This window comes from Panthera tigris, chromosome F3 (assembly GCF_018350195.1).
Source record: "Panthera tigris isolate Pti1 chromosome F3, P.tigris_Pti1_mat1.1, whole genome shotgun sequence".
NCBI classification, from domain to species: domain Eukaryota; kingdom Metazoa; phylum Chordata; class Mammalia; order Carnivora; family Felidae; genus Panthera; species Panthera tigris.
The window spans coordinates 60,125,879-60,151,301 of record NC_056678.1 but is presented as its reverse complement, the minus strand read 5'-3'; the positions used below and the strand labels follow the sequence as shown (position 1 = coordinate 60,151,301).

Genomic DNA, 25,423 nt, shown 5'->3' with positions numbered 1-25,423 from the left:
TGTTTGCCTGAGAGGGTGCCAGTCAGTAAGAGGGTGAGCTCTGGGTTAGACCGGTTGGGCTGATTGCAGCCTGACTCCACTACCCATGCCCTGGGCAAGTCATGTAACCTGTTGATGTAGAGACTGTTGGGGTTTGGAGCCAATGTCCAAGAAAGAATTCTTGAAGATGTCTTTGGTGCAAAAGGTGGTTTTATTAAAGCACAGGGACAGGACCCATGGGCAGGAAGAGCTGTCCCAGGATTGTGAGCAGTGACTGATTCTATACTTGGGATCTGGGGGGGAGGTAAAGGCGAGGGAAGTTTCCAGAAGGACTTTCATATGCTAAAGAAGATTGCATGGATCCTGGAGGCCTAGCAGCTGTCAAGCTAAGGCGGTTTCTTCCTCTAGCAAAGCATTAACATTAAGACAGTTGAGAGATCCTGGAGGAATGTTACAGTCTGCCTGTCTCAAGTATTTGTCAGTGGCTGGCTTGCAGATTATAAGAAAATTTAATTTTGGCTACCACTTCCTTCTGTCTTTGTTTCCCACGCGTCTTCATGTCGGTGGAGGGCATGTGATGATAATTTCTGTCACCTAGGGTTGTAATAAGTAAATGAGATGGTTTCCAAATACTGAGCTTAGTACCAGTAAAGAAGAAACCGCCCGTTTTGCTCTTGTTCTAATTAATAACAATGATTGCGCATAATGATTGTGGTAACATATCTGTTTCATAAAATTTACCGCCTTAGCCATATTAGTATTCGGTGTAGTCCCTATCTGTGGGCAACGAATCTCCAGAAATTTTCCTCATGTAAAAGTGAAACTATATCCATTGAACAACTGACTCCCCAATCCCCCCCCCCCCCCCGGCGGCCTCTATTCTACTTAGTTTCTGTGAATTTGACTACTCTAGATACCTCCTATAAATGGGATCCTGCAGTATCTGTCTTTCTGTGACTGTAATGATTTTAAATGTTAGCCCGGCGTTGTGTCCTCGCCCACCTTTAGCTTTCTGTAAGCTCACGATCGTCTCCAACGCTCATCATTAATGAACTATTTCTTTTCTCGAGGGAATGAGACACCTCGCAATTCATTTCGTCCTGTCGAAGAAGGCAGGGTTAGGGGAAAGGGGCGTTAAAATGAAAGAGACATAAGAAGAGGACCTTAAATAAGGCAAAGACCACTCACTCCTGGCAAAGTGGAGCCTCTGTGCGCAAATTCAAAGCCATCCACAAGTAGAGGAAAACTGTCAGGAACTCCTGTGTACCTGCTGCCCCTGATTCAACAGCTGCCTAGGGTTTTTAGGGGCCGTTTTAAAAAAATGTTTATTTATTTTTGAGAGAGAGACAGCATGAGCAGGGGAGGCACAGGACAGACAGAGGAGACACAGAACCCGAAGCAGGCTCCAGGCTCTGAGCTGTCAGCACAGAGCCCGACGCGGAGCTCGAACTCATGAACTGTGAGATCATGACCTGAGCCGAAGTCGGACCTTAACTGACTGAGCCACCCAGGTGCCCCTCTAAGGGCCATTTTAAATAAGTTCCACAAGGAAGAAAATACAGTAAAACCTAGGGTTGCGAGTAACTTGTTCTGTGAGTGTTCAAGCAAACATTTCTAATAATCTTTTTAAAATGTTTTTTCATTCATTTCGAGAGAGAGAGGGGGGGGGAGAGTGCAAACAGGGGAGGGGCAGAGAGAGAATCCCAAGCAGTCTCCACATTGTCAGTGCAGAGCCCCATGTAGGGCTCGAACTCCGGAATTGTGAGATTATGACACGAGCCGAAATCAAGAGTCCGACGCTTCACTGACTGAGCCAGACAGGCATCCCGACATTTCTCATCAATTTTAATTTGATGAACAAGCGACGTCTTGCAGTACGAGTAGTACACGATGCCGAATGCCACATGATCCCCACTGAGCCAAGGGTTCTTGCAATTCGCTTTGATAATACAAGTGCTTTGGATTACAAGCATGTTTCCGGATGAATTACACTTGCAAACCAAGGTTTTACCGTCCTGGGAAAATCTAGATCAACCTAGAGGCAAGTGTTTCTGTGCTGGTGCATGCAGTGGTGTTTAGGATTTCTGCCTTGGGACTTCTGACTACCTTTTAGGTTGAGGGGAAGAAAAGAACCAGGACTGTAGCCAAGTCTTTTCACCAGCTTCCCATGTCCGTGAAGGATAGCACTTGTGACCTACAGAGGTGATTGTGATGGAGCACTTGGCCTAGGATGTGACTTAAATAAAGGTAGGCAAGTACTTTGGCAAGTAGGGTCGCCAAACAGGGCCATGAAAAAGCATGGAGCCTACGGCATGTAGCTGTGCACCAAAACAGCCATATTTTATCCTTGATGAGGAGTCGTTGTAAACACTGGCTTTCTAGATGTGCCCATTAACCTGATTTTATTGGGGTTACATCCATTTGTTCTAGGTTATACCTGGGTTAAGGGAAATGATTGTTTACCTGTAAAATTAGGCAATGTAACTTCTTTATATATACTTTTTTTTTGGTAGAAGAGAGATTACTCTTCGTATTTTAAAAAACATTTAGTGGGTTTTAACTATAAATAAAAAGTACCATGATTTGAATCACCAGATATGTTAAATATATCTGGTCCCATGAATCCCTCTTTTCATTTCTGTTCTTTGGCCTTGCAAAAGTAATTCTGTCTACTAATAAAAGCTGTGGGTGTAGGTTTTACCACCACCCCCCGCCCGGGCCCCCCTTAGCCTTAGGATGTAAGAACCAGATGGAAGTTAGGGAAAGGAAATTATGGGCTCATACCTGTGTAAAAACATACAGTTTATAATTGTTTAGAGCCTTTGATTCTCTTGTGGTATTTTCATTTTTGAATCTAGCTTAAGTCATGTGCAAGTTTTACCTTTCTATGATTTTTTCTTTTTGCCGACATAGCTCCTGTTCCACAAATCCTGTTTTAAATGCTTTTCTATTAATGTGCAAAGTTGTCAGAAAAGTAAAGTAGTTCTCAAATAATTAAGAATTATCAAAATATTGTTCTCTCAAAGATCCTTATGTTTTTTAATTTTTAAAAAATAGTTATTTATTTTAGAGAGAGAGAGCGAGCGAGCACAAGCAGGGGAGGGGTGGAGAGAGAGGGAGACACTGAATGTGAAGCAGGCTCCAGGGTCTGAGCCGTCAGCACAGAGCCCGACACGGGGCTCGAACCCACGAACTGCGAGATCATGACCTGAGCTGAAGTCAGACGCTTAACCGACTGAGCCACCCAGGTGCCCCTAAAGATCCTTATTTGGTTGTGTGTTACAATTTGTCCAACAGGAAATATTGTGCAAAACAGTTTCACGTGGATTGACTAGGGCAACAGGAATGGCCGGTTCCCCTTATGCTTGTACAAATCAAATGCATAGCTTATGAGAAATGTAACTTTTTATAGTTTTCCTGTTTTACCTTGTTAAAGCCAGTTGGTAAAATAGGTTCATTAGTGAAGCTCCCAAGACCGAACCCAAGAAATCTCTATGCCACTTTTTTCATCTCTTGTAATTAGGTCAGCCAACTCCAGAAGGGGGCGTGGCTATGGCTTGCAGGCTTTTTTGGTAATGTAGACGTTCTCATTTTTATTTTAATTTTTTAATGTTTATTTTTGAGAGAAAGAGAGAGACAGGGTGTGAGCAGAGGAGGGGCAGAGAGAGAGGGAGACACAGAATCCGAAGCAGGCTCCAGGCTCTGAGCTGTCAGCACAGAGCCCGACGTGGGGCTGGAACCCACCAGCCGTGAGATCAGGACCTGAGCCAAAGTTGGACGCTTAACCGACTGAGCCACCCAGGTGCCCCGACATTCTTACCTTTAAATTAATCTCTGTATAAAATGGAAAAAAAGAAATGAGCTATTTGGTAAATACTGTCCTTCACTGCCTCATTCTTTGGAAAACGCTTCTTCTTATGCTTTTCTGTTTATGAAGTGTATATATTATTGGAGGGGAAAAGGTAGATATTAGGTTCTATACCCAATTCCAATTCCATTGTGTGTGGGGGGGAGGGGCTTCCCCACATCAATAAGCAATTCTGGGACACCAGCAGGGTATCTGAGAATTCACCTCAATAAGTCTTTTTTAAATTTTTTAAAATGTTTATTTTGAGAGAGAGAGAGAGTTTGGGAGCAGGGGAGGGGCAGAGAGCGGGACATAGAGAATCCCAAGCAGGTTCAGCACTGTCAATGCAGAGCCTGACATGAGGCTCAAACTCACGAACCGGGAGACCAGGACCTGACCTGAAATCGAGAGTCGGATCTTTAATCAGCTGAGCCCCCCAGGCGCCCCCTCACCTCAGTAACTCTGACACTGTCTACCTGGAGACAGCATCATGTCCCACAGGTTAAGGGCTCAGCCCTGCAAGACCGCCCTCCACCCCCTCTGCCCTGACTTCAGGCATCAGTGGACAGCCCAGGTTGTCCCCTGTGCTCCTGGCTGACTGGCCATGGATTGAAGGTTCCACCGGCCCCCTCCTTGGGTTTGATTCATTTGCTAGAGCAGCTCACAGAACCCATTTTACTTCCAGGGTTACCAGTCTGTTATAAAAGGATGTCATTCAGGAACAGCCAGGTGGTGGAGATGCTTGCACAGGGCGAGGTGTGGAACAAGAGTGCAGCTTCAGTGCTCTCTGAGTGTGCCACTCTCCCTGCACTCCCACGTGTTCACCAAGCAGGAAGCTCACCAAACCCCATCCACTTGGGTTTGTATGGAGTTTCATTACATAGGCATGACTGATTCTGTCCTTGGTGTTGGCCATTGACTGAGCCTCCAGCCCCTCTCCTCTCTGCTCTCCTCTCCCTGGAGGTCAGGGTGGTGGGAGTGAAAGTTCTAACCTGCTAATCACGTGCTTGGTTCCCCTGGCAACCAGCCCCTATCCTTTGGTGCTTTCCAAAGGCTACCTCATTAACATAACATAGACACTTGTCGCCTGCTGCTCTTCCCTTAGGAAATGCAGGGGTTTTAGGAACTCTTGGCCAGAAATAGGAGGACTAAATACATGTCTCTTATCACCAGTGACAATGTCACAGGTAGATTTGTGTCTTGCAAGCCACACAACACAAAGCATGTAGGTTTGAGTTCCTTCTGGCTCCCCCATTCTGAGCTGGCATACCCCAGTGTTTTAGGTGTTGGTGGTGTTTTGTGTCCCATGTCACTCCAGTCCGTAAGTAGTGGCACACATCTGTGAAGAAGCCTCCACCGTGAGTGTGAACAAGTCCACGGCTATGCACTAGAGCAAGAGTAACCCACCGAAGTGGGCAGAAAGCCATGACCTTGGCCCTACTGCTAACTGGCCACGTTCTCTGGTTGCGGTTTTGATTCTACATGGACATGCCATCACTTCATGAGGCCGTTGCGCATCGTCAGTGTGCTCTCTTTCAACTTTCTGCTGTCTGTTTTGTGTATCTGTGCCAGGGCACAAGCAGGGATAAATAAATTTGCGTTCGTTTTTATTAGTGGCTTTAGAAAAGACTTTACGGAAGAAGAGGTAGAAATGACTGCCCTCCTCTCTGCTGCTGTCCCTGAAGACACCTGAGAGTAGTAAGCTGTGTTTAGCGTGAGAAATGAGCCCACCGACCCAATCAAAGGAGGGACGCGGAGACTCGGAGCACAGTGAAGCGAGGCTTCAATCATTGTTTTGCACGAGCAGGTGTCTGATGGACAAGCGGTTACAGCAGACAGTTTATCTCCTAGCGTGTAAGTCCCTCCCTTGGTTCCTCATTGGCTGAGTACTACAGAGGCAAGTCCCTCCCCTGGTTCCTCATTGGCTGAGTACTACAGAGGTTACAACTGACCCCGAAGTCCCCTATGCCCACGTAAGGCAAGAAGTTGTCTGATTGTAACAATGTACATTCCCTGTGGTGACCCAGAGACTTTCAGCCCCTCCTCCTTTTGTTCTTTGGCGCATGCTCATTGTATGGCCTGTGAAAATAAGCCCGCAAACGGAGAGGGAAAGAAGAACCAGGAAGTGAAGTGTCTAAGGGTTGGATACCCATTGTTGGCGGGATTCGCACATATTTCCAATAGGTTGTAAACCTACCGTTAACTAAACAGCACAGCGATTTTTGGTATTTCTGAAAATGAATCATCTCCTTTACTGCTCACATTTAGGAAAGGGAGGAAGAGACTTTGGGACCTCCAAACTTCCCTCTCAGCAGGCTGTCTCTCTCCTTTAACCTTCTAATCCATCATACAAGATGGCAGCCTTTGGAGTTTTCCTTCCAGAAGGCCTTGCTTAGGGCATGTTCATGAGTTAGTGACTCTGCACTCCCCTTTAATCCTTGGTGTTCTGTTCTCTCCTCCAGTCTTCCGTTTGTGCTAAGATTGTGCAGCTCCTGGGACAGAATGAGGTGGACTGTCGCCAGAAGCAGGTGGTTATCCTGAGCCAGGATAGCTTCTACCGTGTCCTCACTTCGGAGCAGAAGGCCAAAGCCTTGAAGGGCCAGTTCAATTTTGATCACCCGGGTGAGTCAGGAGTTGAAGGTGTGTGTGTGCTGGTTCACTGAGGGAGTTGTTTAACCTCTTGGAACCTGCTTCCACCTGTAAAAGGGAGGATTACTAAATAACCTTGCGGGGTTATGATGGGGCTCATGTTAAAGAAGGCATTTTGAAACACATCACACATTGCATGACTTTGTAAATACTGATTGAATCTGCATCTGAACGAGGGTGACTCCATAGGAGTCTGTTATTTGAGGTTGGCCAGACACAGGCTAGCACAAACACATCTGCCTCCTCTGACCTGAAGCCCGTGTCACACCCTCCTACCCACCCGCGCACACGTGCGCATGGCATGGTGTGAAACTCACTGGCAGAAAGGACTAAGGAGGGTCCAGGATGTCTGACAGAGTGATTTTTGCCCTGATGGTCCCAGATCAGCACATTGCCCTTTAACTGGCTTGGGTCCTTGTAACCATTGGAATCAAAACCTGTTGCCTCCCCGTGTCGCAAGTATGCTTTCCAGGTTAACTTATGCCAGTGCCCAAGGCAGCAGCTGAACTTGGAGGAGAGTGAGGTCTGAAGCCAAGGGTGGGATAGAAAGGTAGAAAAAAAGCAGGGTCTCAGAACTCATTCATGTGTTCTATTTTGAGTCACAGGGAGTTTGCCTACTGCTTTGGGTAGAGATCTGGCTTTTTGGGGTGGGTATATATGCTCCTCTAGGGTGTGATATACATACATGAAATACATGTGTAAGATTATAGGAGAAATCGTTTTAAAATCGAGAAACATTTTAACAGTTTGGTTTCCTTCAGATGCCTTTGACAATGAACTCATCTTCAAAACACTCAAAGAAATCACTGAAGGGAAAACAGTACAGATTCCCGTGTATGATTTTGTCTCTCATTCCCGGTAAGTGACCTGCTCTGGGCTGGGCGTTATTTCTTGTAGTTCCCCAAACATTCCCGTTTGTCAAGTTGCAGCCAGGGTCCTCCCCTATGTGGTACCCACTGCAGCCTGTTAGCATGTGCGTGGGTGGGCACGGCTTGGGGACTTTACCCAGCGCTTCCTGGGACTGTCTGCTTATCATGATTTGCTAACTCTGAAGGGACAAGTTCACGAATTTGGGCTCAGGTGAGGGGCTACGTATTTGTCCTGATTCACATCCCTGAGCTGCTGTTCCTGAAATGAGATGTAAAGGGGCTGGGCAGAGGACACAGGAAGAAGAACAAAGGAAACTGTTCTTTCTTCTCTCCTGGTTTACTTTGAATTGGACCGTGCAGAGAGGTGTGAGGGCGCTGAGGTCACCAGAGATGGGACGCTGAACTCTCGGGAGAGCTTCTCAGTCCTGTCCCTTCCGCGGCTCTGTGTTTGTGCTCCTGATTAGGAATGGAGGAGTGTGGCTTGACCTCCGTCCTGTCTTCCTTCCCTCTGCGTGGTTGCAGGGGGCTCCTGGCCAGACCCCCCCCAAATTCCTTCGAGCCTCCAGGGACTCTGCTCACTCAGGACTTCCCAGGCAGACGCTAAACTTCTGACTGGTATATCAACCGCACGTAGTCACTCCATATTCTGGGCTACAAATTGCTCAGTAAGTGTTGTTTTCAGCCCTTTGCTCTTTTGAAGGCTTCTCCCACCTGGTTATCATTCCGCCTTCTTCTTGATTCCTTGACTTCGTTCTCTCCAGCGGAATTATTTATTTATTCATTTATTTTTTAACATTTATTCATTTTTGAGAGAGAGAGAGAGAGAGAGAGAGAGAGAGAGAGAGAGAGAGAGAGAGCATGAGCAGGGGAGGGACTGAGAGAGAGGGAGATGCAGAATCTGAAGCAGGCTCTAGGCTCCGAGCTGTCAGCACAGAGCCTGACGCGGGGCTTGAACCCATGAACCACGAGATCATGACCTGAGCCAAAGTCAGGCGCTTAACTGACTGAGTGCCCCTTGGGTGGAGTTTTTTTTTTTTTTTTTTTTTTTAAATGGGAAATTAGATTTCATCTTTTACTACCACATATTTCTATAATTTTCTTTTGTTTAATGTAGTTTATTTTATTTTTTGAAATTTAAGTCCAAGGTAGTTACCATATGGTGCAATAATGATTTCAGGAGTAGAATCCAGTGATTTATCCCCCGAATAGAACACCCAGTGCTCATCCCAACAAGTGCCCTCCTTAATGCCCCTCCCCCATTTAGCCCATCCCCCACTCAGCACCCTGCCAGCAACCCTTAGTTTGTTCTGTGTATTTAAGAGTCTGTTATGGTTTGTCTCCCTCTCTGTTTTTATATTTTTGCTTCTTTTCCCTTATGTTCTCTGTTTTTTATCTTAAATTCCACATATGAGTGAAAACATTTTTTTTGTCTTTCTCTGACTAATTTCGCTCAGCACAATACACTCTAGTTCAATCCATGTTGTTGCAAATGGCAAGATTTCATTCTTTTTGATGGCCGAGTAATATTCCATTGTATGTATAAATCACATCTGTACATTCATCTGTTGATGGCCAAATATTTCTATAATTAAAAGCCCATCCTGAGGCGCCTGGTGACTCAGTCCCCAGTTGAGTGTCTGCCTCTTGATTTCGGCTCAGGTCATGATCCTGGGGTCATGGGATCAAGCCCGGCACCTAGGTCCACACTAAGCGCAGAGCCTGCTTAAGATTTTCTCTCTGCCCGTTCCCCCCATCTTGTGTTTTCTCTCTCTCTCTCTCTGTCTCTCTTTCTCTCTCAAAAAAACCAAAACAAAACAAAAATCTGGAGTTCTATCACTGTTCTAAGAGAATATCTTCTGACCTTACTCACCTGGTCCTTTATTGCTGTCATTTACACCCCACATTTTGCCACTTTGGCATTGTTCTAACAGTGCCTGCCTTGGAAATTAGACAGGAACCCAAGGGTCTGAGCTAAGAAGGAATCGAGGAGTGTTTATGGGAAGGAAGTTCAGTGCATCCTCTTGGGTTGGTAGCTGCTGGCTTCCCTGTGTTTGCACAGATAAACCTCTTGTCCTTTCTCTTTTATATAAAGTTTATTTATTTTGAGAGGGACGGTGACAACGTGAGTGGGGGAGGGGCAGAGGAAGATGGAGATTCCCAAGCAGGCTCCACACTGCCAGCGCAGAGCTCGATGCGGGGCTCAAACCCTCGAAACTGTGAGGTCATGACCTGAGCTGTAACCAAGAGCTGGATGCTTAACCAACTGAGCCACCCAGGCGCCCCTATTGGCTTTTTTTGGTTTTGTTTTTAGTTTTCTTTCTTTATTTTGAGAGAGAGCGTGCGAGCCAGTGAGCATGAGCGGAGGAGGGGCAGAGAGAGAGGGAGAGAGAGAAAATCCCCAGCAGGCTTCGCACAGTCAGCATGGAGCCCGTCGCGGGGCTCGATCTCACCAACCGTGAGGTCATGACCTGAGCCGAAACCAAGAGCCAGACGCTTAACGGACTGAGCCACCCAGGCGCCCCGATGGACGTATCGTCTTAAGGAACTTAAAAAATAATGCTTTATTTGGTTTTATTCACCAATGCCCGCGTGAGGAGTAAACCTTGCAGTGGTAATCATGACTTCCCTCTCAGTGACTTTGGAGCAAGAGGCAGTAGGTGACAGTGCAGCGTAGGGTGGTAAGGACAGAGTCAGATGGTAAGAAATGCTCTGAAAATGCAGGCAAGGCGCAGCTCGGCCCACAGCCTCCCTTTATCGCTTTTGGCAACAGAACCCACCCCGCCCGCCTTGCTTTTGAAAAGCCCTCTATTTGCTAATATCTGCCTTGGGCTACCCAGCCCTGTGGGGTAGGTGGTGATGCAGGACCCCTGCATCCTGATGTGATGTGACGAGGGGGAGGGAGCAGCTGACGAGGGGGAGGGAGCAGCGCCCTGCAGCCCTGGACCCCACAGGCCCTGACCCACGGCCACGGCCACGGCCACACCATGCCATGCCATGCCACGCCACGGTGCTGCTGCCAGCTGTAGGGGCCGACCCCACAGAGCTCGGGAGTCTTTCCTTCCCTGGAGATGCTTCCTCCCCTCTCCTCTCTTTACAACTTCCTTTTTGCCTCCCTCCCTCCCTCCCTGCCGGCCCTTCCTCTCCTCTCCAGTTGCCTCAGGACAGCGGGGAAGGGGTAGGGTTGTTGGGAGAAAACTGTGACGTTCTGTTTGTGAAAGCTCCAGGTTAGGTTCCATAAATGCCCGTGCACGAGAGCATTCCCCCAGACACCTCCGGAGAAAAGAAGAAATCGCATCTGCTTCTGTCTGTCTCTGTTGTGCGTTCAACAAACAGCAGGCTGTTTATTCCAAGGAGAGGGATGACGGGCTTCGATTTCTGCTTTATGGCCAGAGCCCAGAAGAACTGGTCAAAGGGGACCTTTGCCCCGGTGCTGCTGGCCCTTTGGTGGGTCTTCAGTGGTGGTCCGAGGGCTCTGCCAGGCTGTGTTAGCTCTACCCCCTTTCGGTCCTGCTGTAGGAAAGGACCCCAGACTCCCAGACAGATGCTGTTCCTGCCCTGTTGCCCACCCTGCCCAGTTCGGCCCGTCATGCGCTCTGTGTTTTGCAGGAAGGAGGAGACGGTCACTGTCTACCCTGCAGATGTGGTGCTCTTTGAAGGGATCCTGGCCTTCTACTCCCAGGAAGTACGAGACCTGTTCCAGATGAAGCTTTTCGTGGACACAGATGCCGACACGCGGCTCTCCCGCAGAGGTGCGTTCTAGAAAGCCCCCAGTGGCCGCGTGGGTGGCCCAGCCCAGCCGAGTCCAATCAGCTCCAGGGCATCCTGCTGCCCAAACATTTGGTGACCTCTGAGAAGGGATTAGTCACTGTTTCAGATAACGGAAGGCTTGTGAGGTCACAGAGGTGAAACGAGAGGTTTACGTTTTGGTTTCGCTGGAAAAAGGTTTGGTTAAATGCCCAGTTCTTTCTGGTTTTCCCACAGGCATCGTAATCTACACCGGAGCTAACTGTAGGAGGTGTAGGTGCAGGAGTGCCCTGTGCCTGTGGCACCAGGCTGCTTCTCTAGCCCTTGATTTTCCAGAAAGCTCTGTGGAGGTTTTGTCATTCTGTCCAGCCGGCTGTGGAGCAAAGTCGGTCGGTCAGTTCCTCTGCAGGGCTGTTTGGGAGTGTGCCTGTGCGAGTCCCCATGCCAGGGGGTCCCAAGGACGCAGAACTGCCCTTCGGTGGAGAGGAGAGCCTTTGCCTCCACCAGAGGGATTGGGAAGCTTCATGCAGGGTGTGGTAGAGTGATGACGAGACAACCCAAGTCACATGGTGCAAATATAGACACACGGGGCTCGTGCATTCATTTCTAGAGACACTAGAAGTTGCTTGACGCAGATTGTGGGGACTGTGGCTTCTGATTTGGTTCCTGGAAGAGGAGGGAGAGGTACCAAGGGGTTTTGAGCAGGGGTGGGGAGGGGAGGGCTGGGGGGCTTTCGGAGGGGTGAGAAGGTACCAGCAGAGTTAGGAAAGGACACCCCCATGGGGGCAGCGGGTGGGGGCGAGGAAGGCTTCGAGTCCACATCGTGTGGAAGAGGAACATGACCTAGGAAGTGACAAGGTGGCTCCTAGTCACAGAGCAAATCCTGGGCACTTTGGAGTTTTGTAAGCTCCAACCCAGAGCCTTCTGACCTCAGAGCCTGTGACATTTTCTCTTCTCGGTTCACAAAACCAACTTGGAGTTTATCTCCATCAGTCCTCTCATGGCAAGAACTATAAGTGAAACCAGCAGAATCCAGGGAAATGAGTTTTGCCCTCCCAGGTAGTAGTGTCTACACTCTACTAAGTGAGTTGTTGTTACACTTCCACTCCCAGGTGGGGTGGGGGAGGGGTAGAACTCCATGATGGATAAAAGGAGACTAGGAGGCCCATATTCTAGCCCCATAGCCTCCAGCTACCTTTGTGACTTTGGTGGCCCTTGTGACTCCTGTAATCTCCCAGGCTTGGGTTTCTTTATGAGGGAGGCAAGCCTGTTTTTTGGGTCAGGACTCTGGCCAGGTAAGAAGTTCCGTGGTCTTTTTTAGTAGATAATCGAGGCCTGAGGCTGATGGTCCATCACACAGCTGTCCCAGGGCCTGGTTTATCACCTCAGTCCCCAGAGCCAGGCCTTGCCGTGGGTGATCTGCTGGATGTCCCCATCATTCTGCCAAATCAGGGAGGCAGTATGATGTTCCAGGGGAAGAAATTGGAATCAGAGGAACTGGACTTAAATCCTGATTTCACCATTTCGTAGATGTGTGACCTCGGGCAGGTTATGCATTAACTTCTTTGTCCCTCATAAATAGGAATCACCCCAGTGGTCGATCATGTCAAGATCAGGACCCCTGGGTTGTGATGATCAGAGGTAACGTGGGTAAAATGCCGGGTGGCGCATTAGTTGATAACAATTGCTGGGTTAGATCGGAAGTCCCCTTTGATAGATGGTAGGTGTTCTTTTCCTTCCTGAGTTTTCCCGGTGGGACTAGTCGGAACCTGTGAGCGGTCACATTCTCACGAGCTGGGATGCGAGGCTGATACCATCATTTGGTCAGCGCGTGGTACTAAAGTCCCAGGGGCTGAAGTTGTGCTTGAGGGAGCAGGATGTGTGAGGTGTGGCACAGGAGATGAGGACCAAGATTTGGGAATAGAGAATTCAGCGTCCTTGGAAATCAGACGACCTTGGCCTTTAATTCAAACAGATCATCATGGCGCCGATGACACAGAGAATTCTCCCTTGCTCCCTGGTGCTGGGATCCTGCTGTGACAGTGAGGATGGTGGCCTCCTGTGGGGTTTCTCTGGGTCGGTTCAATGACCCCTGCAGGGAGGCTTCCACTTTGTCTCCTATGCCTTCTGTCTTCTCAGGTCACCCGCTGGAGAGTTATTCTCCTGGTAGACTTTCAGGGCCTTTCCACATGCTGTTTCTACAAACTCTGTCCACATAGGACCCAAACCATGCCTGGCATGTGCTTTGGGGGATGGGAGGGTGTGGGGTAAGGGAGAGGGTGGGTTAGTCAGGAGCAGCTGCTGGGCCTAAGAACATTCCTGGAGACTTGAGTAGGTGCCGCAGTTTCACCCTTCTGTGTGTCATACTTCCTGGGCCGGTGACCCTTATGATCCAAGTTGACCTTCCCTTGGGAGGGGGGATTTGCCTTTGGTCCAGGCAGCCTTGGAAAGACCTCCCTCCATCCCATGGGAACCCCTTGTACTTTGGGGAATTGGCTTCTTCCAGCCTTCATCTTCCCTCCGTGTGTGTTATTGACTCCCACCCACCCTTGAACTCGGGGACAGGGAAGAACTGAGGCAGGGGTCCAAGGTCCCCTGACACCTACTCTCTCTCCTGCCATAATTCTCTATGTCCGGTTCTCATAGCATCAGGGCTCTGGTGGACGGTCAGTCTCTTCTATTGCTAGAGTAACACATCTCCTCAACTAATTAAAACAAAAAAAATTTTTTTTTTTTTTTTAAATTGGTCGTTTTAAAAAATTTTTTTTTCAACGTTTTTTATTTATTTTTGGGACAGAGAGAGATAGAGCATGAACGGGGGAGGGGCAGAGAGAGAGGGAGACACAGAATTGGAAACAGGCTCCAGGCTCCGAGCCATCAGCCCAGAGCCCGACGCGGGGCTCGAACTCACAGACCGCGAGATCGTGACCTGGCTGAAGTCGGACGCTTAACCGACTGCGCCACCCAGGCGCCCCAACAAAAATTTTTTTTTAATGTTTATTTTTGAGAGAGACAGAGCACGAGCAGGGGAGGGGCAGAGAGAGAGGAAGTCACAGAATCCGAAGCAGGCTCCGGGCTCTGAGCTGTCGGCACAGGGCCCAATGTGGGGCCCGAACCCATGAACCGTGAGATCATGACCTGAGCCGAAGTTGGACACTCAGCCAAATGAGCCACCCAGGTGCCCCTTGACTAATTTTTAAAGTGAATTGGCTTAACCACGAAGGAGTTGTATTTATCCTGGGGCCTTCTGAATTTCGTTCTTGGCTTTGGCTGGCCAGAAGGAGCACTTTGGAAAGGCTGCCGTGGAAGCCAGGCGGGGAAGGTGGGCGGACGTGTAGTGAGTTTCCTGCTCTTTACCCCCCTCCTCTGAAAGGGTCTTTCCTGGCCACGCGAATGTGCCGAGGTCAGAGTGATCATCAGGGAGCTGGTTTGGAGTCCCTGCAGTTTCCGGTCTGTGCCAAGACCTTGTTGTGACTCAGTGCTTGGCTTGGCCCCGTTTCCTGACTTCGCCCGAGGAGCAGGGCAGTTCTGCGCAGTGTTGTCTGGGCTCAGGGAGGGGTCTCGGGCTGTTGAAGGCGATAACGCGGTGGAAGCTTCTCCGAGAGCGGAGGTGGGTGATGCCTTTTGAATTTGCACATTCCCCGTGTCTGGGCAACATCCTCACCCATTTCCTGTTTCCTTTTCCAGGGCAGAAACTGTAGGAGGGCTCCTCTCCGTCTTCCCTGTTGCTCCCTTCTCCGCTGTGTCTTCCCACGTGTACCTCTCCCTGTGTTCCTAAGTGATGACTTTGAGAAAGTCTCTGCGTATCACTGTCTCTGTTTTCCAGTTCAGGAAAATGAGGTGCAGAAAGGTTGAGTAACTTGTCTAAGGTCACAGAGAGGTAAGAGTGGGGTCAGGATTCAAGTGCAGGGCAGTTTTGCCTGCATTGCTCTAGATGGTGGACGGGGAGGCAGCTCTGGGCTGCAGAGCTGGCTCCCCGTGACTTTCCTGCTCCATCCGCTTTCTCCCCGGCCCTCACTCGGTGACGCTGCGGGTGAAGCTCTCCGGTCTGCCGGCTACAAGGGAGCTGCAGGCCGGGGCCGAGGGCCGTGGCACAGCTACGGGAGAGCCCGTGTGCCCGTGTGTGCACGTTTGGGGGGCAGGTGGGGCAGGACAACGGTTCCCAGGCTGCTTAAAGCCGTCAGCACTTGTGTGATGCTTTGCATGGGAAACAAGCCCACATCGGGCTTTCGCAGGGCTTTTAAGTAAAAGCTGCCCAAGTGCGGGCATCTGTTTGTTTTTTCCCCAGCTCTGATAACCCTTTGCTCCGGCTTCCTTTATTCTTTGTACTTTACCTGGAGACGTGAAGAATTGGAGGCCACGTCGCCTGTGTGTTTTGGCCGAGGGGTGCTCGTTAGCCGGCGTGCCAGGGCTCTCGAGGCCTGTGGGGGTGAGCCACGTGGCCGCTCTTGGGCCTTGTTCGTGGCCGAGCTGCCGGGCCCCGAGTCAGAATGCCCGGGAGCACCACTTCCTGGCTGGGGAGTCCTGGGGGGGCAGCGGGCGACCAGGAGGGGCTCTGAGGCAAGTGGTGACGCAGTAGCGGCCAACCAGCCATCTTGTGACCAGGGCTCACGGGGGAAAACGTCCTTGTAAGTTGCGGAGCTGGTAGAAAAGTCAAGTGGTGGTAGCGATATCACGTGACTCTGTGGAGTGTGGTCTTCGAGACCGTGTTCTAGCCATCTAATCTCATGGATGTCATGCCAGCCCGAATCCTAACCACGACCGCCCTTGCCCTGCGCGTGCCTGTGTGCGGGGGTGCGCGGAAGCACAGAATTATCTGGAGACGTGGCTTTCCAGAAGTTCACTCACAAGTGTTCCCCGGTTCGTTTGCAGTGAGTTTCATCCCCTGCTGTGTCCGTAACTTGAGAAATGGTTGAGTCGAGGGGCCTTTGCAGATGGTTGTTGATGGTGGGACCCCGCTTTGGGGTGGGGGTGGAAGATGGAGGAACTGGAGGGCTAAGATTTAAGACGGGCCCCTGTAGGGCGGGGCCGTTTTCACCGAGAGATTCTTTTTCCAAACTCTCACTGCTGACTTTGGGGGGAAACTGAGGATCAGGGTGGTTAGCGATGGAGCGGAAAACTAAGATTCCGGTCCCTTAGGGGGTCAGACCTTTTTCTGCTTTGTTTTGTTTTCACTTTTTAAAATGTTTGTTTTTGAGACACAGACAGACAGAGCACAAGTTGGGGGAGGGGCAGAGAGAGAGAGGGAGACACAGAATCTGAAGCAGGCTCTAGGTGCTGAGCTGTCAGCACAGAGCCCGATGTGGGGCTCGAACCCATGAACTGTGAGATCATGACCTGAGCCGAAGTTGGACGCTTAACCCACTGGGCCACGCAGGCCCCCCGACCTTTTTCTGGTTTTTTTTGACAACAGACTCTGTTAAAATAATAAAGGTGTTTGACGAAAGCCCCTGGCTAACACTGCCCGAGAGGAAGAAGGTGGGCGATGACGAGTCCCTCTGGGTGGCCACACCATCTCTAAAACCATGCTTTTCTCATCTTTCACTAAGTGGTTTTCTCTTGGCAAACCTCTATGCTTGAGGTTAGCAGGAATGGCCGACCCAGCAGCTGGACCCTCTGCCTGCCCTCCACCCTTGGGGGGCTGGAAGGTGGGGGGAGCCGAGTGTGTAAGGTGGTACATCAGTAGGTCAGTGGCCTGTGCACAGGTAAGTAAGTGCGAGGGGACGGCTCAAGGTGTGCGCGGGGCTCCTTTGCTGGGGAGTCCTGCCACCTCTTGGGGCCCCATCTACTTCCTGTTACGAGCTCTGTAGGACTGTCCTGCTTTTTGTGTTGTTCACACTGAAATTTTATTCGGGTCCAATGCTGCTTGAAACACAAAGACTGTTGGCTCAGGCTGGACGGCCTTTGGTCATAGCCACGTGTGACGATAGCAATAAAAATGTAACTTGTTTTTCTTGAAGCTGCTGCCGACCTGCTCTTGGTCAAGTCTCTCGGGAATCCGGGCTGTGAATCATCCAGATCAATCGTGGAGTCCGTGTGAGCTGGGTCTGCCTCCTGAAGGGCAGACATGTGTTGGCTCATGCACCATTTTCTTGATTCTTGTTTTTCCTTTTCTTATAGTATTAAGGGACATCAGCGAAAGAGGGAGGGACCTTGAGCAGATTTTATCTCAGTACATTACGTTCGTCAAGCCTGCCTTTGAGGAATTCTGCTTGCCAGTGAGTTGTGTTCTTGGTTTGTTTTTTGTTGAATTTAGAATGTAAAACCTGATCGTACCAGTAAAGCTACATAAGTTGACGGAGCCCCCAGCCTGAATCCCATTCCTCTCTGGGTGATCCTCTATCCCGAAGTCCCACGAAAGGGCAGCCTTTGGGGCTCTGTGTGCTACCACTGTGTTCCCCACGAGCTGTAGGCCGCCATCGTTGTCAGAGTGGTCCTTCAGGGTCCTGCTGTCTGATTCCAGCAAGCTCTGCTCTCCTTGCTTGGCGGCCTCAAGGTGTGAGGGTGCGTCATGTCTCAGCACAGACTCGGCCATTTGGATCTTCAAAAGGTCTATGATGGTTGCAGTATTGGTGCAGGGAGGGCTCAGCTACCAGATATTTCCTTCTGAATCTCTTCTGCCACGACATTGAGGCCCCGCTTTGAGCTTGTCTTTGGCCCCTGTGTAAGTTCCCGTATGGGAAGTGTCCCACCATGTAAGCTTCCATCCTTCTGCCCTAGTATAGATTCATCTTTCCTCCTGTGGCAGCTGGGAACTCTCTGGTGGGGTGGCTTTCAGAGAAGGAAGGTTGAAGATATGGGGAATTTTTAGGCTTTAGTGAATCAGCCCTCAGCCTCCTGAGGACAGACAGGTGAGTGCTGAGAGGCGACCATAAGGGACAAAAGGTGTGGAGTGGTGGGAGGTTAGTGGTGGAGGAAAACGCAGGAGATGATGTCATTTGACAAGGAGAAACGTTTAACTCAGGAGACTCTTGCACCTGTATCACGTGTCTTCCCCTGGTTGGCCTCCCCGTGGTCTAACTCCCTAACAATTTAATCATTAGGCTGTAAGACAGAGTGGGGAGATGTTGGGACTTAGTCTGATCTTGGGTGATCTCTTTTGAGAGAGTGGAATATGAGGGCATTGAGAAGAGGTGTAGAGTGAGGCTGAGTGTGGGAATTTCTCTGTTTCTCCTGGTAATTAACTTCTTTCTTTCTCCTGGAAAAATAGGATCTCCGACTATCTGTTCCTTTAAGTCTGTTAGTGAGGTTTTGCGTCAAAGCAGACAAGACTTTTTGTTTCAGATCGGGGACAGGTGGACTTTCTGAGTCAGCCTGAGTAACGCTGATGCCCTATTCATTCCCCCAGAGAGGATTGGGTCACAGGATCAGGTTTCTGGGTAGAGAGCACAGGGGACTGAGAAGCCAGGAAATTCTGTCCATCCATCTATCTGTCTGAGGACTTCTGCTCTTTTCAACTTAAAAAGAACCCATGGTAAACTTGTGATTGTACATAAATTGGAGTTAACTGCCAATTTTCTGCTGTTTAACTTAGTTGTAATGGAGCTTAAAGTTCTGCATGTTTTCTGGGTGGTTTCTACTTTTTCCAGCCACTCTGTGCTCAGAGAAGATCAGGTCATTCCCATGTAAGCCAGGAGCTTGGACCTGATAAATTGCCTCCTTCGGGTTGGGTTTGGGCCGGACACACATGAATCTGAATGGTTTCTGTGTAGAAGCTGCCTGGAGTAAAGATGTCCATGGTCTGAAGTCATGGTCATGTGGTCTTAATCTAAACTTGGGTCATACACCAGGACATAGTTATTTGTAAATTGGTCCACAAAATCTCAGTAAAATAAAAAGCAAAAACGAAAACAAAAAAGGGAACGCTTCGAATTGTGGCTTTACTCCCCCCCCCCCCCCCAAGTGTGATAACAGAGCCAGTGAAAGTGGTCAGCAGTGGGGGTTGTTTTTCCGGGGTTTACCCTTGTGTTAGGGTTAATGGTGTCACCTCTCAGACTGTGTCCACACGTCCAAGGTGAACTGCTTCCCTTTTCAGTTGGGTTTTTCTAATTCATATTTTTCTTAGTAGGGAGAAAGCAATTACGAGTTTCATTTCAAAGACCACGTTCTCTGTGTAGGTCATAAGCTTAAACTGTATTAAATATTAGTAGTGAGAAATCAAGAGAAAGCTGATGTATTGTAGTTTAGAGAAAGGGACTAGAAGATAATTATGCCACCATGTGGGGTCAGTAGTAGGAAGGCTGACCCTTTCCCCATAGCCTCACATTGACAGGGGCGTGGGCCCGCTTCTCTGGAACCCCCTGTAATGCATTGTGAATATCTTTCTCCACAGACAAAGAAATACGCTGATGTGATCATTCCTAGAGGTGCAGATAATCTAGGTGAGTGCTGGTTGACGGTCCTCTCGTAGGGCATCACTTCTATTCTACTCTTTGTCAGTCAGACTTTGGGGCAGGATGTGGTGACCAGACAAGGCTCCATGGACAGGGCCGAACCACTGGTCTGCTATTGGGAGCCAGAAAGAAATTTCTGCCTACATGCCTGGCCTTGGGAACAGGCCCCTTTGCATACGTGTGTGTGTGTGTGTGTGTGTGTGTGTGTGTGTATCTGTGTGTGCATCTGTGTGTGCGCGCGTGTGCACAGTGACAAATGGGAACTCGTGCTTCTCTGGTAGAAACCAGAGGGCTGGAGACTGTCTCTTGCTGTCACTCCCATGACAGTGGGATGACACTTGATGACAGAGGCCTTCCATTGAGGCCACCCTTCAGCCAAAACACAGTCCCTTAATTTAATTTAGAGTGACCGACTTTCCAGGTATCATTTATTTGTTGGTTTGGACTGGTCTAAGAAGTAGGGGTAGCTCTGGACTGAGGCAGGCTGGGGCACAGTTGATCTGTAAGAAGACTGCCTTCTCATTCTCTTTTTCATTAATTTCAATTTTCCCCCCATTTAAAAAGTTTTGTTTTTGTTTTTGTTTTTGTTTTTTGCTGAGCCATTTGGGAGTCCATTACAGCGATAACTCTTTCACAGTGTTTCGGTTTTTTTTTTTTAGTAATATTTATTGTCAGGTTAGCTAACATACAGTGTATACAGTGTGCTCTTGGTTTTGGGGGTAGATTCCCGTGATTCATCCCTTACATACAACACCCAGTGCTCATCCCAACAAGTGCCCTCCTCAATGCCCATCACCCATTTTCCTTACTACTTGCCCTCCCCCCCCCCCCCCAATCAACCTTCAGTTTGTTCACTGTAATTTAAGAGTCTCTTATGGTTTGCCTCCCTCTCTGTTTCAGACTATTTTTTCCTCTTCCCTTCCCCCAGGGTCTTCTGTTATGTTTCTCAAGTTCCACATTTTAATTAAAAAAAATTTTTATTTTTAATGTTCATTTATTTTTGAGAGAGACCGACGGAGTGCAAGTGGGGGAGGGGCAGAGAGAGAAGGAAACACAGAATCTGAAGCAGACTCCAGGCTCTGAGCTGTGAGGCTCAGAGCCTGAGGTGGGGCTGGAACCCACAAACCGTGAGATCATGACCTGAGCCAAAGTCGGACGCTTAACTGAGCCACCCAGGCGCCCCATCACTGTATATTTCTTAAAGAGGAGGGCATTTTCATTCATAGCCGCAGAACACCCATCACATTCTGGAAAGTGAACATGGGGACAATCTCTTTTGGCAGTTCTGAGGAGAAAGGCCCCGTGGTTTTGTAGAACGGCCCTCGGTTTGGGTTTGTTTCCTCATGATTGCATTCGCTTTGTACCACCTGGAGAAGACTGCACAAGATGTGTCCTGTTCCTTGTGCATCGTCTCAGAAAGCACTTGATGCTTATTCCGATTTTGGTGACGCTCACACATTCATCACTTGCTTGAGATGTAGAATTTATTTCTAAAGCTGAGAAAAGAGAGTCCCGTGTTGCATTTCCTTTGGAGGAAAGCGCCTTCTGTGGGCTCAGCCTCTTCGGGATGGGGAGCTGGTGGGTTCCCTGGTAGAAGGGTTGTCTCCTCTCTGCCCTGCGTCCCTCACGCTGCCACCCTCTGCCCCACAGTGGCCATCAACCTCATCGTGCAGCACATTCAGGACATCCTGAACGGAGGGCTCTCCAAACGGCAGACCAATGGCTATCTCAACGGCTACATCCCGTCACGCAAGAGGCAGTCCTCGGAGTCCAGCAGCCGGCCGCATTGACCCCTGTCTCCCCCCGACCCGGCCCCTATCTTCAAGAGGCAGGAGGAGGGATCAGGAGGCGGTGTTCATCTGTACACGTGGTTTCCTATGACATTGCTGTATTTAAGAAAACACCATGGAGGTCACATGCCTTTGGTTTTTCTTTTTCTGTTTTTGTTTCTTTTTGTGCTTTGGAGCGGCGCAATGAAACCGAATTTGACCCTGAGCTTAAATGATAAACTGTGCCAACTACTGGTGATGCCTAATTATGAATCCAACGTGTAACCAGTTATAAATACATATATATATATAAAAGGATCTATTTTTGTGTAAATGTACAAATACTGTAAAGCTGTTTGCTGTAAGTATTCTGCAGGAGGGCCTGTACTTGAGTGTCTGGGGGCTCGAGCTGGAGTCTTGGTCCAGTGGGGATTGCCCTTGTGATGCCCTTGTGATGGATCCAGGCGGGGCAGGCTCAGGCCTCGGTGTGGGAGGCTCGAGTGGCTCTGAGTGCCTGTGCCACTCAGTGACAGTGGAGTTGGGAGCCTTGGGTTGTCCCCCTGCCACGGTGCCACCTTCCCGGAGCAGGAGCTCTGTGACACGTCGACAAGAGATACCCCCTTCTTCTTTCCTCCTCCTCCTCCTTTTTTTTTTTTTTTTTTGAGTGGAAATTAGGCAAGACCTCAGCTCAAAAATCAAACTCAGGGAAGAGGCCCACTGAAGAGAAACAAGTCTTCTGTGTTTTCTTCTTGCCCGATGCCCCACCTGTGGCCGCCTGGTAGCTCAGGGTCTCCTTCCTTAGCCACCCAGGCTCTCCGAAAGCCAGCGCCGCCTCTCTCTCCTTCCCTGACAGGGATTTGATGGGATCATTTCCCGGTAAAATACGAGGAGGAGAGAGTAGCAAGGTACCTACTGTAGCGTCCGAGGAAACACTGGTTCCTCCCGCCCCCCGGGGACGTCTACGGTTAGATTCCCTGGGCCTTTTCCCAGATTGCAGAGCACAGGTGGCCTCTTGAGTTCGGGCTTCAGAGGAGGGCTTCTGCTAGCAGCAAAGACGCTTGGTGGCCCCTCACAGGGTGGCGACAGCCCTGCAGGGGTTATTCACCGAGATGCGGGGCTTGGCTGCCGGATGAGGACAGCACGCACTTTCCAGCAGGAATTGTCACTCGCAGCATGACAGCCGCCATAGTTACTGGGTAGAGAGTTCCACCTTTCCTGAGGGCTCCCTCCCTGGGAGAAGTACAGATCCCTGATGATCCTTGCTGGATGGGGGGCAGGAAGTGGGGGGGACTAAGTGAGACCGAGACTGAGGAGTGTAGAGTCCTAAAGCCTCGGCTTTTAACTGCAGATGAGTCAGAGGCCTGCATTTCTCCCTCGACCTTCTCAGTGCTTGGGAGGCCACGGCCCGAAACGTTTTGGGGAACCCTCTCCCTCCATTGCTGTCCTAGCCCATTGGAGCCGTTCAGGTAAACCTGACATAGGCACTCTCCCACCACACCGCCCTGCCCCCGAGACTTAAACCGCCGTCCAATTTGATTCCCCCTTTCTGGATTCCATTGGACTCTAACGCTGTTTTGCTGTTTCAAAAGAGTCAAACCTCCTCCCCGGCAGAGCTTTGCCACCCCTGAGTCATCCAGGAGACCGCAGCAGGCTCTGGAGGGAGCAGGGGAAGGCTCTCCGAGGTGCCCACGTTGAAGGCCAGTTCTGGATGTCTCAGAGTCCGTATTCTCTTTCTCGTCATGCCTTCGACAGTTCTGACATGAAGCGTGGGTGGCAGGCCTGGGTTAGGATCCTGAGGACCCAAGGCCTCGTGCCTTGATGGGGCCTCTCTGTGCCCAGGGGCAGCCCACTCCTGTCTGGGGGAGCCTTGGCCTTCCGGTGGGTAGCACATTCAACTTTACTTGAAGCTCCCAGGTGCCAAACCATTTAGTGCCTTGGCTGTCTGTCCCACTGCCTTGGAAGATGGATTCTTCTCATCTCTGAGCCTTGACTTTCTTAGCTGCTTCCTCATCTACCTGTGGTGTTGGGACCAAGCCTCCAGTGTCTCTGCTGGGAAACAGTGCTAGGCCTGCCTTGCCTCCAGGTAAAACTGTCACCAGTTCTTGGTGGCTTGGCTGGGGGCACTGGGGCAAGGAAGGGAGGAGTCTGCCCCTGTGTGGCCACCCCAGCATTTAGTCAACTGAGTATCTGAGCTTGAGCCTTCTATCTGGCAAATCCTGGACGTGGTGTGTTGAGAGCCCTGGGATCTCTCCACTGGTGAGTCAGGGATAGGATCATTAGGCCAGAGACCATGACCTCAGTCCTGTGGGTCTTGTCTGCAGCCCAGGGAGGAGGGACCGACAAGCAGGGTGGGGATGATGTTGGTCATGTGTGCACGGGAGTCCCGTGGCTTCAGAGCTGCCCAATGGTGCTTGCTTCTTGCCCCCACCCCTGCCCAGGTATTATCCACAGACGAAGTGTTTAGGGAACACACATCCAAGCTTCGTGTCATGGGAAGGCATGACCTCCTACTCTTTCGCGCTAATAGAACTTGTGCTGACCCGGGTTTCTTTTCCTTGGGCAGCCGGAGGCCAGTGGGGACAGAGAGGTTGGAGTCTGTGTAAGGAACACGCAAGTGTTTGGACCTCAGGTGTCCTTTGGAGTGCCTAAGGTAGGCCCTCGAGGTGGGCCCCTGAACAGGCCAGGGGGCGGGTGCAGGGAAGGGTCTCCTGTTCACCCTTCAGAACCAATCGTTCCCACAACAGCCCGCTCCGGTCTCAGCCGCGGATGCTGCCCACCCGCCCCTTCTGGGCTCGGCACTGGACGCTTGTCCCCAGGCCTAGGGCGGGTTGCCAGTCTCTCATGAGGTCACTAGGTCAGGCTGAAGGCTTGCGTATTCCCCCGAGCAGGTGGGAACCAGCAGGGACTGGAGCCCAGTTGGTTTGTGGAGCCCCTCCTTTGCTGACCTGGTACAGCTTCCTCGATTTAGCACCCCTGACCTGTGCTGGCACCGAAGGCCCGCGGAGGGAACTAGTAGATTCTTGCAGGGAAATACTTCTGCCCTGGAGTCTCCCACCTGCCTGTCAGCGACTCCAGCACCAAGGGACCGTGCTGGGGTCAGTAGCCTAGGGCAGGTTTGGGATCGCAGGGCTGTGCTTCTGGGAAGGACCGGCTGGACTTCGGTCTAACGCTGCCTTTCCCCTGTCTCAGGGTGGGGTGGGGGCAACAGGCTTGGTGTCAGTGAAACAAGGGAGACAGCAGGTTGGGAAAAGGCCTGGAGTCAGTCTGGGGCTCAGAGTGCTCTTTGATCTTTGGTCTCGGGGCCCCATGCTGCCCTCCTGGGCCTCCAGGTGGCTGGCCTTCAGATCAGCTTCCTTGCTGCAGTTAGAGGTCACGAGTGCCTAGCTGGTCCTGCCTCAGGAACAGGGTGAGTAGCTAAATAAAGACGTAGGCATTTTTTGTTTTGGGTTTGTTTTTTTTTTCTTTCAGATACTTGGTCTTCCTCCCTTTCTTTCTACCGCCCTGCCTTTATTGTTAGTAGTTAACAAAAATGACCGCATACTATGTACTTTGCTGTAAATAAAGTCTGAACGGAAAAAGAGCCAATTCTTGTCTCCTTTGTGAGGTTTGGGCAGGAGGAGCGGTGACTGAGGCCAGTGGCGGAGGGCACGCGGCCTGCCGTCACTAAGCCGCTCAGTCCCCGGCAGTCCTGGGCGGGACCCCAGACCGCAGCTGGCCTGGGATCCTGGACAGATGTACACTTGGGCATTTCTCCTGGTCCCTGTCCCTGTCCCTGTCCCTGTCCCCGAAAGCCAGGGCCAAGCTTTCTGGGAGGCTTCTGATCTCTGGGATGTTCTGGTTCTGAGTATCCCAGTCAGTGCAGCTCCTGCCTGGCGGTCTGCCCTGGGTCATTCGCCACCCCTTCCTCCACGCCCACAATGAAACTCCAAACAACCTTCCAAATGTAGAGAACTTGATGGGGGTGGTGGTGGAGGAGGTTTACGTTATAACAATGTGAGAAACTTCTCGGGTGTGTGCGTGCGCGTGAGCACTCTAAGCGATACAGCTATTGATACATATTAACCAGTGCAGATACAGTAAAACCTTGAGTTGCCAGTAACTTGTTCTGGGAGTGTTCTGCAAGCGAGCCAACGTTTCTAATACATTTTAACTTGATAAACAAGGGATGTCTTG

At 50.3% G+C, this 25,423-nt stretch overlaps 1 protein-coding gene across 2 annotated transcripts in view; it reads left to right on the top strand.

Moving 5' to 3' along the window:
- The window catches only part of UCK2 (uridine-cytidine kinase 2), a 77,782-nt gene extending 52,825 nt beyond the window's left edge, over positions 1-24,957 (top strand). For both annotated transcript variants that reach the window (XM_042975968.1, XM_042975969.1), the window contains exons 2-7: positions 6,289-6,448; positions 7,237-7,333; positions 10,951-11,093; positions 17,209-17,306; positions 19,421-19,469; positions 21,132-24,957. In XM_042975968.1, the coding sequence (XP_042831902.1) occupies positions 6,289-6,448; positions 7,237-7,333; positions 10,951-11,093; positions 17,209-17,306; positions 19,421-19,469; positions 21,132-21,271 (687 nt within the window). In that variant the 3' untranslated portion in view covers positions 21,272-24,957. The remainder of the gene's footprint in view (positions 1-6,288; positions 6,449-7,236; positions 7,334-10,950; positions 11,094-17,208; positions 17,307-19,420; positions 19,470-21,131) is intronic.
- Positions 24,958-25,423: the final 466 nt, after the last annotated feature.